The sequence below is a fragment of the Amblyomma americanum genome, chromosome 9 (assembly GCF_052857255.1).
Source record: "Amblyomma americanum isolate KBUSLIRL-KWMA chromosome 9, ASM5285725v1, whole genome shotgun sequence".
Taxonomy (NCBI): Eukaryota; Metazoa; Arthropoda; class Arachnida; order Ixodida; family Ixodidae; genus Amblyomma; species Amblyomma americanum.
This window is the reverse complement of record NC_135505.1, coordinates 24,648,824-24,660,968: the sequence shown is the minus strand read 5'-3', so window position 1 is coordinate 24,660,968 and position 12,145 is coordinate 24,648,824. Positions and strand designations below refer to the sequence as shown.

Sequence of the window (12,145 nt, the reverse complement as noted above, 5' to 3'; positions counted from 1 at the left end):
GCGCACCCTTTAAGGGTATGACACTATAGCGTTTAAGGCTCCCTTCAGCGGTTTATCCACTGGTCTCCGTTTATGAAACAGAAGCTTATTCTCTCTCACACATGCATACACAGTCACTGTTCTTTGTTTATAATCACACACTTATCACAACACAGTATCCACAATGTTCTATTTGAACTCTTCCAGACTACAGTTTACAGACATAACATTATTATAATTAGTATTTCAGCAACTGCCACGTCCTTAGTGCACTCCACTATTTGCCACATTGTTGAGCTTCAAATTAAGCGAACGCCACGCATATATCACCCCTTGCCCCCTTGTGCCTCAGCCAAGTCATCCTGCCCAGGCGGCGTTGTCCAATAAAGAAAAAAAAAACCTACTTGACCTGATCGGTAGCGTGCCTGCGTGGCGGCCCATAGCACACGGGTTAGAATCTAGCCTAAATTCATTGAAAATTCATCTTTATGCAATATCAATTACTTTAAAAAGTCGTGTGCGACATGCGCGGACCTTCAATTCAAGTTACAACCCTTCTTTTACATTGTTTTCATTCCAGTCATCCACTCGCAACGTAGGTTTCTCGGCAAAAAAAAAAAAAAAACGCCGCTGGTTTATCCTCTCCACGAGAGCCTCACGCTGACGAGTTTAAAATAGGTTCATGCTTCTAAATAGCCGTACGCGGTCGACATACAAAGACAACACAGCCCAGCGCTTGTGGCGTGTCTGTCACATTTTTGGCGCTGTTCACTTGTGAAAGAACGCCTAAGCAACTACCCAACTTTCGTTTCATACACTCAACTAACTACTCGCCTCCATCGCCAATATCTGGGGTCCCTTTGACTGAGTGACTTGTGGCGGGAACGAGACGGAGTCTCTCTTGTGTTCATCGCCCAGACGTCGTAATTTCGCTCAGCCAGGGCGAAGCCTGTAAAATGAAAAAAAAAACACATTGCTGTTATTTATTGCCTTTTATACCCATCACCACTGGGAACTTTCAGCTTCAAATCATGAAAATACATGCAAGCGACGGCACGCTTCGTTATCCAAAATAAAAATATGACAATGTGAGATCACATGAGGCTAACTGGTGCATGACTGCTCGCAGAATAGAAAAAAGTTAAAGCTCTAAAAAATGTTTTGCGAAAAATTGTATTGAAACAGTACCAGCCCTACCCGGCGCTTGGCTTATTTCAACCTCATTGCGTGCGTGCTTTCAATGTAGCGCTGAACTGCCACATTATCACACTGTGCCCTAAGCTTTAGCACCATGCACTGCGCTGAAGCCGCGCTGCAGACGTCGGTTTAATTCACTAAAACAACTGCTCCGAGTTGTTGCGTGTTTCACTGCTGCTGCTAATCTGCTTCATGTTTTGCTGGAAGAATTCTGCTTTAATGCAATTTTTACGTTCCTCAACGTATGACTTCACAAGTGTCGTGTCGTTCAAGTCGCTGACACTCTACTTTCCGAGATTTGGGTTTGCTTCGCGACTACATTACTTTTTATCAGCGCACTGCAAACACAATAAATGCTCTAAAAAAGGAGTAGATGTGCTCAAAACTATGAAGGGCAAGCTAAATAAAGTGACAGGGAAGTGCTAAACATATAGCTCGCTTTTTTTTTCAGAAATGCGCAATTAAATTTCACGCTGCCGCGCTGACACGCTCATGTCATTGTTAACAAGAAATAAATGTATTTCTAAATCCGAGCATCGTGAAACCTTTGCAGGCTTGTATGTTTGCCCAAAAGACCTATCTCTCGTTTAGTACCTGCCACGGATGCCTTGCTCACATGGTTGTAAGCTTAGTCTGAGATATAATATCTCTATGATATCCCGCACAAGTTGATCTATGCGGTTATACAGCATAACTACATTGTCCAGATAGAGAGTAAAATTGCATTTGTGCAGTGTGCCACCAAATTTGACGAAGTTGAGCCGTCCAACGACTTGTCATGTTCCGTGAAGTGGTCATTAAGGTACCTGCCGGTTTGGCCAACGCATTCATGGCCGAACGAGAGCAGAATTCGGTGTACCGCTCTCGCTATTATGCCAACTCGCCCACACCGCTATGTTGCTCGATTTTAAATAGTCACAGGCACACAAATTTGTTGCGCAGCACAGCCTCGGCAAGGAGACGTCAGAAATTACATGAAGCACTAATTTCAGCGGTTTTATTTGAAGAAAATGAGCCCAAATGCTCGCTGAACCGTTACAAGGGCACCGAAAGGAAAATACAAAGATTAAAACTTCTTTGATTTCTTTCGAAAAGGTTATCACACAACGGCGTCAATGGCAGCGAATTTAAAAAAGTTAGCGGGTAAACTAGGCTACGGCTAAGCTAAGTTTAAACATTCATTTAGAGCCGTCGTGTTTCTATGTTCTCCACCGTGTTCTTATTTTCCTTCTTCCTGGTCTTCTTTCATTTTTTATTCTAATGACTCGTCAATTCGCTTTTCAAAATTTTTTTTTCGTTTATTATTCCTGCTTCTTTCTTCTCTTCGTCCTCTCGCTTTTGGTTTTGCTTGGCTCCTGGATTCGCTTTCTTTGGCTTGCAGATTTCGACAACTACAGCTGGAACAAAGTTCAGTAACATGACGATGATGATAGTGATATCCACGGTGCAAAACATTTATGGGCTCCAATAAGCAGTTCCTGCCGCCAGCAGGGACCCTCAGTCAAGGTCTCCTGCAGCGGCTGCCACGGCCTGGCTCTGTCCGCCTGTTGGCGATGGTCATCCACGTCTGAAGCTAGACAGCACACCTTTTCATTGGGTGGGGTTGGTGATGCGGAGGACTGACGGTTTGAGTTGGCACACCAAGGTGGTATCGTCTGCAGCTGTCGCCAGGCGACGGCTCCGTTTCGCGTAAGTTGGGTCCTGGTGCTCGGGCATGGTAGTTACCATGAAGTGTATAATGGCTGGAGGTCCACACCATACGGCTTTAGATGAGGCGGTGTTGTAGGATCTGAGGATTCCGGCCCTGTACGTGGATATGAGGCATGTGCAGTTGCTTCTACATCCTTCTTGCGAGTCTCTGATGATGTCTGATGTGGCAGTCGATGGGCTGGATACATTGCCTACCGCTATGTCTGCTGTTTCCGCTTCCATGGTGGCGGTGGTTGGGATGGATGCTTTCGCGACTGCATCGGGCACTTGTATGATTATGCTCATGGTGTTGGGTTTCCAGTAGCGGTAGTTGTGTTAAACAGGGTTCATATTCTTTTTATTCAACAAATACTGCCGGCCTGCGTTACAGGCCTTAAGCAGGAGTGGAGTACAGACGTAATGAGTAATGAAAAAAATCTTAAAAGCGCATTGCAACAGAAGTAGCCAGCGAACAGAGACAAAACAAGAGTACAAAACGCGGTAAAAAATCGAGAACAATGGAAAAGAACATAGCAAAATACTTGGCCCAAAACAAGGATACATATGAGCCTTATGCTTTATTCAGCGCGTGTAGAAATAAATTCACTGCTTCGTGACTGACCAGGTCTGCGAGAAGACCATTGCACTCAACGATGGTGTGGGGAAAACGGCCATTTAAGACCATGTTTCACATGCGAGCTCGGCGACTTTTTTAGAATGATAGGAACGAGTGGGGATGCGAGATATTGGCTCAGCTAAAATGCCTTCCTTCATTTTGATTTTATTGTGGTGAAATAAGTAAAACAACTTTAATCTTTCGCGACAACGGCGCTTGGCCAGATGCTCGTCCTTCAGTTTCCAGTAGGGCTGTTGGGCAAATGTTCCAACTGTAACAAATAAACATAAACCTGTCTGCTTTGCGTGCAACACTTATTATTTTTAATTTGTTAGTGTCGGTTCAGGTGTGTCGGCCCAATGGCCGCGAATTGTAGGTGGTCCTTTACGACTGTTAACAGTGCGGTCGTTACGTCTCAGGAGGCGCTCCAAATAACGGTCCTTACCGTAGAGTTTGACAATAGTACAATGCAACTCTGCCGAAGAATGACTCAAAGTTCCTCAAGTGTGGCATCAAACGAATTTACAGTAAATTGAGATTGACTGCAAAATATCTTCGGCTGAGAGTACACTAATAATTGTTAAAAATGAAGTCCTTTAATGGGGCACTAAGGAGAAAAAAGTTGTCCTGTATTGATATCCTGCCGCATTCTATTCAGGAGCAGACCACTCGCATGCATCGAAAACTGAGTTCTTATAAGACAGAAAGGAACAAAAAGTATATCTGCTATGATCACCCGCCTATTTCAATGGAAAAGTGCGAGCGTCGACACCAATTTCTAGGCGCAGATACCAATGGCTACGCGACTGCGCGAATCACTTCTGAACGGCGTCAGCGCGCCCATTTCGATAGGTACGGGTAGAAGCAACATGAGTGGGAACACCGCGGCTCTTGGCCTTTAATTTTGCTATAATTAGCATATGTTGACCATTCTGCTCTTTGATGTTGAAAACGCCTCCTGACTCGGGGCAGAGTACTTCTGGTGGCTAGCGCCTGCCACAAGTAATTGTTTTTCGAATCTTTTTGCGGTCTCCAGCAGATAAACACGAGCTAACCGCGATTTTATTGACCGCGGCTATATGCTGGTTGAGAAAGAATCTGGATCGACCTCTGCCAGTACCACATGGCACGTTCAGCACTCCAATGGACCTGTCATCAGCCCCGCCAATCGGGCCGCCGGCCCTCCGCTCTCCTCAAAAGCGCCCTTCGGGAGACGCTGCAACGGGTTCCTCTTCGGCCAGCGACGGCTCACAAGGCAAACGTTCCTGCCTAACCACAGACCGCCCAGTTGTGTCTAACCAGGGCTCGGTGAGTTTTAAAGCCACTATCAAATCTCTGGCAACGAAAAGCCTTACAGATATACCGACCAGAATTCTGCAGGCAAACCTGGATGCATTTCTTGGAACGAAAGGTTTTCGTGGTTTTAAGGCCAGAAAGAACTCCAATACTATTGCTGTGGGGCTCTCGACCTTAGCTGCCGTGGAACGTCTGCAAACGCTGCAGTACATTACAGTTAGCAGCGAGGTCTCGGTACCGGTACAGGTGTACCTGGCTCATGGATCCAACTTGCAACGTTGTGTTGTCTACAACGTCGATGTTAATGAGGACTAGGCCGCCCGTCAGCGTGAGCTTTATTGTCCCACTCACCGAGTCGAGTGATCCAAACACGTTACATGGGAAAAGGGCGCTCATGCATTGTCACCCTGCAAGGAACACCAACACCGCCGGCATGCTTGTACTATTATGGCTGTATTTTACGGCCTCGGCCATACAAACCAACCGCCGTCTGCTGCTACGGTTGCTTCAGACCTGGTCATCTGCGTAGATCCTGCCCTTTCACAACTCAAGTGGAACCTGCGTCAGAAGGCGCAGCCGCGTACAGATGTGCACGCCCCTGAAAAGCTGACGACCACGGCATCACATAGCCCACTTGCCCCACAAAACAGAAGGCAACAGAAAATATTCGTCCTGGGTATTCTAAGAAAATGACTGAGAATGTGAATACGCCCCTTGTGCAGACTTCCAACCTGTTTGCACCTCTCCAGTCGGATGATGACGAGCGGCCCGAACTTCCCGTGCTGCACACGCTTGAAACTGCTACCCAGCAGACTTAAAGCGACAAAGTGCGTAAGGACTGCCGACAACAGCAGGCTACAAATCAGCGTAGCATCCAGGAACCTCTCAACGATGACATGGTAGCAGTTGATGGCCAAATTGTACGCCTTTTGTTAGAGGTTTCAAGGCTCCGACAACACCGTGAACTGCTTGCCAGCCGTAGACATGTAGCGGGATCTGGCACCACCATTAGAAATGATGAATCAGAACCGAACATGCCCCGCCCACCAGCTGCTTTCACTGCTCCTCCCAGAGTGCCTGCTACATTGTCAGATAAATTTACAGCGTCCCTGCTCCGTTTCATAGTTACCCAGTTATCCAACCTGACATCTGTTCTCTTGCAACGCTTGGACTACTAATCGAAGATAGCGCGTTCCGGATTTTCTGGTGTGCTCCAGTGGAACTGTAGAGGCCTCTCCACTGAAGTGGGGAGCTCAAAACCCGTCTTCGCTTGCACAAGCTCCAGGTGTGGGCCATGTTAGTGCAGGAGACCAATGCCTTGCCAGTAATTCCGGGCTTCAGTGATTACGCGTCACCTTCCATGAACGACCATCGTGTGCACACTGCTTCCCCTCCGGGAAATGCGGCGGTGTACGTTAACATGCGTCTTCCTCACGTACGCCTCTCTCTGGAAACTTGGTGCACCTCTTATCAGGAGGTAGTTTCAGTTGCTGCAAAATTACTGAAGGCAACTGTTGTGGTGGTATCCTACTACGTAAGACCAGCGGGTGGCGCTCCCTCGCGTATTAATCTGGGCTAGTTATTCACTGTGCATAGGAAATACCCCGGGTGTCCGATTTCAGTCGGAGGTGACTTCAACGTTCCACACCCAAACTGGGGGTAGCCTACTTCGAGCCCCCGCGGCAGGCGTGTGTGGAATGCCTTCGCGGATGCGTTGTTTATTCTTCTAAATCACCCCAATTCAGCAACGCATGCTATGCGTCACAGTCACACTACCACCTTTGCTCCTGATCTGACGTGGTGGTCTGGCCCCGGCACTCCCTCGTGGCACCTTGAGCCTGACGGTTGGGGCAGTGACCACCACCCTATAATCATCGGTGTCCATCCATCACGGGCTGGCCGGTTACACCGCAAGTGCACGGTGGTCAACTGGGATTGTTTCCGTGCTATTCTCCAGGATCTCCCTGCAGAGTCGTCACCATCGCTTGTTGACCGCATACAATGCGCTTTAAACAGGGCTACCACCTGCACCTGGCCAGACATTGATCGACCGGTTCCAGAAATAGGCCTGCTAAACTTGTGGGCTGCTCGCCGACAAGCCGAGGTGGCAGCCTCACGTGATCCCACATCTGCACAGGACGTATAAGACTGAACTATATTACTGCTAAGGCTGGCAAATACGAGCGCGACCTATCACGAAGTCAGTGACATGCGTGGTGCGAGCAGTGTTCAGCGAAGTCGTCGAATCGATCTCTCTGGCGAACTTTCCGTGCAATGGAACACGGTCACCGTCGCCCCAACGCAGCTAGCACCGCTTGCTCGCAGCTAACTTGTCTCCGGATGATTTCGCCAGAGAAGCGGCACGGAAATTCTTTCCAAAATATGATCTGTTGCCACCCTCAGCTACCCAGTCTAATTTTGAAGGGATTCCGGCTCACGTAGATAAACTGCCATCGGAACCAGATGCCGAGAGTATTGCGTCTCCTTTTATCATGCCTGAGTTGCTTGCAGCAATAGAAGAGGCTCAACGAAAGACATCGCCCGGTCCGGATGCCATTCCATATGAGGTGTACGAGAACATGAGTTGTGCTGTCCTCCCTCAGCTTCTCGACACCATTAACACAGTATGGCTAAACACCTCTGTGCCTGAGGTCTGGAAGTTGGCCACCGTGATCCGAATTCCAAAAGCAGGGAAGCCACCGATGGATCTTGGCAACTTCAGGCCTATTTCTGTAACATCAACACTGTGCAACCTGACAGAGAAAATGTTAGCCACACGACTGTCGTGGTGGCTGGAGCACCACGATTTCTACCGCACCGCCAGAATTGGTTTCCGTCCATTCCTCGGCACTGAAGATGGTTTGGCTGTTTTGGAGTCGCAAGTTCTCTCATCAACTCGCAGCCAAAGTGTACTTACCGTCCTCGCCACGCATATCGAAAAGGCATACGATAATATAAGTCATGCTGTCATTTTGCATTCTATTGACATGCTGCATTTCAATCTTCGAGTATACAATTTTATAAAATCCTTCCTTGAAGGCAGACGGTTTGCCATACGCCTCAGTGGTGACTCCATAGGATCATTTGAATCTGTTCGAGGTGTACCCCAAGGCTCGGTGCTGTCACCAACACTGTTCAATATTGCCTTCATTCCTCTTGCATGGCGCTTACATGATGTCCTTAACGTTAAGTTCTTACTGTACGCGGATGAAATCACGGTATGGAGCACCTGCCATGACCTGCTAACTCAAGCGGCGGCCCTACAGTCAGCCTTCGATATTACCGCCAATTACGCTATCACTGTCGGCCTACAGCTTTCAGTGAGAAAAACCACGTTCATGTCAGTGGCCAACCAGTGGGGACGCCGTAAACTCGCGGACACGCCAATCCCTCTCCAACTATCTGGAACCCCAGTTCAAGAATCTTCGACATTGAAAATTCTGGGTTTGTCGATACATCAGACCGAAACACTCCGAGCAGGCGTTGACGACTTTGGGCCTAATCAGACGTATTGCTCCCAAAACCGGCGGCGCTCGCTCCCATGTCGCACAACATTTGGTGAAAGCGGTTTGGCAACCGCGCCTTATTTACCAAGCTCAGTTACAACACTTAGCCAGAGCTCAGTGGGATCGTCTGGAAGCCGTTAATCGAGAGGCAATGAGAGCTATCACTTGCCTTTCACTCATCACACCGATCGTGGCACTTCAAGAAAATGCTCAGTTAAATACCCTTGACGAGCTTGTGCAGCCGCATCGTGAAGCTCGTAGTTTTGCTCGTAGCCCTTTTACATTCACCGCGAGCACTCCGGACCTTTGCTTCATCAAACACACTGCTGTCGCCGCCACCGTAAGTTCTTCCTCCATGGTACTTTGTGCAGCTGAGCGACCACAAACCTACCGATCTACGCCGCCCAACCTCACCTTATGCGGCATCATCCCTTCGCGAGCGAATCGCTGAACAAGATAGTCACCTGCCCCGCGGCTCAACTATTATGTATGTTGATGCCAGTACCCACGTCTGTGTAACGACGACTGCACTTTACTGTCACTGCCAGCCTGCACTCAACAAGACGGCCAGGTTTCGATTCGCGGAACCCCCAACTTCCTTCTGTGCTAAGCTGCTTGCTATACAAGATGCGCTTCGATCTGTAGTCGCAGTTACCTTGCTCCCTACAGCCCACATTATCATCCGTGCTGACGCCCTTCAAGCAACTTGTCTACTCCGACGCGTCAGGCGCAGCCCAGAAATGTGCCAGAATATACATTGCCTGGCGGCTCGCATACCACAAGCCATTCGAACTGAGTGGGTCCCACGTGACCTACTCAATTCACAATGATCTGCAGATTCTGCAACCCGCTTTCCTACCCTACCAACGTCAATGCCTCAATTCCTCAGTGTGGATGATGCTACCCTCCTTCTCACAAGAAAAGAACACCTCCGGCGCCGCACAGGTGCTCTCGTCCCTCCGTGTGCGATAACCCTCCCCCGCGGTCTTACCCGTGCAGAGGAGGTTGTGCTCCGGAGGATCCGTGTCGGAGTCGCCCTCACTCCTGCCGTAACTCGGACGTGGCCTCAATTTCGCCACTTATATCCCCGCCTAGGATGCCAAGTCTGCAACTCACAAGACACTGAGGCTGACATTCACCACTTGTGGGATTCTCCGGCACTTGCATATTTGCATATTTTGCAATTTTCCAAACATTGCATACTTTGAAATCTTTCCCCATTTTTCTCCGAAACAACGAGCGCTAGCAATAGCAGCTTTGTCCCGTTCCTAGCAAATACAAGAGCAAGTATGCTCAGCTAAAATTATGCACATTATATGCAGCGAATACCGTGATACAGGATTTTTACCGCTTATTTCGGCTTTAAAATTGTAGCCTGTAGTAAAGAAACCAACATCAAAGCTTCAAAAGACACTTAAGCTCCGCGCAAAGGTATCAATTGATAGCGTTAATGACCGCCTTGTGCAGGGGTCGTCTTTGGGGCAAAACTCGCCCATGTTATGCCTACATGCTTATACATGCGGAAATCGATATCGCGAGAGATATTACTCCTGGCGAAGTGGTGCAGAGTTTGAGACCCAGGTTGCTCTCCCTAAGAAACTACTGGCTACCAATAATTAATTTAACTGCCATTTCCGGCGCTGGGCAGTTTGCTGACAATCCGTTGCACAGTTTCCGGTGACGTCACAAGGTCATATGACCTAGGTGGCCTACTTGCCACATAGTATGCTTCTTTGGGGATTTTAAGAACGTGAGCTCTTATTCATCACGTTTTCCGATTTCTTTGAGTCTGCTACCCCTTCTCTTCGGCGTGAAAATTCCAAGCCCGAGGAAATAAAGATGGCGGCTCCATAGCAAATTAATATAGCAGCCCAAGTGATGATTGACTGGTGATGATGAATTTTTATGGCGCAAGGGCATCTGTGGCCAAAGAGCGCCAAGGCACAAGGTTTTTCTTTTTTTCAAGGTGGGCTCGCAGACCCATTTCCCAAGCATTTCACTCGAAAGAAGCCGAGCACCAGACAGGGGAAAGCTTGTACCCAATGCATCACTGGTCGGTACCCGGCGGCACTGGGGATCGAGCCCCGCACCTACCGCATGCGAGGTGGATGCTCAAACGACTAGGCCACCGCTGCGGTGGTGATTGACTGGTGACGTCCTTAGTACATCCATTTGGTGATTGATTGGTGAGTCCGAAGAATTCAAGGTCGCGACCCCCGTAGTAAATCTGTATAGCAACCGAATTGTTTATTGATTGGTGACGTCATTAATGTATCGAAATGGTGATTGATTGGTGAGGTCACTGATTTTGTGACGTCGTATTTAACTAGTCCCGTGAATGTGTTTAATTGCTTACAACTTAGTAATTAATGAGGTCATCATAAAATAAAATAAACATTTTTTGGAATCATATAGATGAATAGAACACTTTAGACACCAATATTAACTTCTCAATTTTAATATTTTTTTATTGCTACGCTTAACATGGCGGTCGGGACGTCAGCACTCGGCAGCTCACAATTTCATACCTCATGGTGACCGGGCACCTACCGCATTGAGGTAAGGAAAAATGGCGCTCCAAAGGGTCGCAAAACTTTTGCGGCTCAAACTGGTCAAAAATATCTCAACCTCAAGGCGGCAAGCGCCCGCTCACCATGTGATATGGAAAAGTAGCCTAATCACGTGGTAATACATTGCATGAACGATAGATTGCGCTACCAAACAACTAACGCTCGTTACTTCAACGTCTTCCAGACGGTGGCGGCATATTTTTTTGCTGTAGATATTTCGCTCACGACCAACAACGCTGACAATGCCGGCTTTCCTACGACACTGGACCGTCATTGCTATCACGTCAAAATACATCCAAGATGTGTGAGGTCTACCCAATCTCCGTAACCGCTGAGTCATGGCCACGACTTTCCTCTCCTGCTCTGTATTCTCATTCCTATCGGCAAACGCCAGGTCGCTTGGGCTGCCGGCTTCCTTTTTTTCTCCTACTTCTTTTAGTTGGCTAAAATTCCTACCCACTGAGCTAAGCTCGTGCTTTTGCCCCAGCCATTTGCCTCTGTTGGTTCTGGCCATGATCTGCCTCCCGTTTCAACAGTGACTACTGAGATTCACCTAAAGTAAGGGTCTGTTGACAGGATCCAGGCCTCTGAACTTTCTGCAGCCGTGGGCCACCATCTTCCTGAATATGACGACGGGAAAGATGAGTGGCAATCGTACCTCGTGAAAGTCAAAGTGCTTTTCGAAGCTAATAAAGGAACTGACGATTTCAAGAAAAGATCCATGCTAGTCGTCATTCTTTTGTGGGGAACCATTGACATCTTTCGCGGACAAGTAGCCCTGGAGAAGCCAAACTCGATCAGCTATCATTCAGTAATGGATGAGTTAAGCAAGTACTTGTTTGTTTATCTTATTTTACAAGTACTCCCAGCCTTGTTATCAGGCCTTAGGCAGGTGTGCGTCTTTAAAACACTAAAAGAAGAAAATGAAACTAGATATCAGACACTGAAGAAAAAGCTCCATGATAAACAACTCCCAAAACTGTTTCCATCGGAATGATTCAGCAAGGAAAGCTCGGATATGAAGTTGTGGGTTTATGGGCAAGTGCGCAGATGAATGAGGAAACCGTTGGGAAATCAGCAATATTGGGGGTAATGCGTTTCAATCGCAAACCATGCACGGGAAAAAGGAATTTTTAAATGCGTTGGTCATGCACAAAAAATCTCTAACATTTTTTGGTGTTATACGAGCGTGTGCAGCGATGGTTAGCCAGTAGAAAATATAACGGTTTGTCTATTATTAATTGACGTTAATAGAGTAAATAGAAAAATCGCACTCAGTCTCAATAACACCT

At 47.7% G+C, this 12,145-nt stretch overlaps 1 protein-coding gene across 1 annotated transcript in view; it reads right to left on the bottom strand.

Annotated features, from left to right (window-relative positions):
• LOC144103246 (tear acid lipase-like protein) overlaps positions 1–12,145 on the bottom strand; it is a 163,669-nt gene that overhangs the window by 112,547 nt on the left and 38,977 nt on the right. Inside the window, exon 3 of the mRNA XM_077636020.1 lies at positions 814–928. Coding sequence (XP_077492146.1) covers positions 814–928 — 115 coding nt within the window. The remainder of the gene's footprint in view (positions 1–813; positions 929–12,145) is intronic.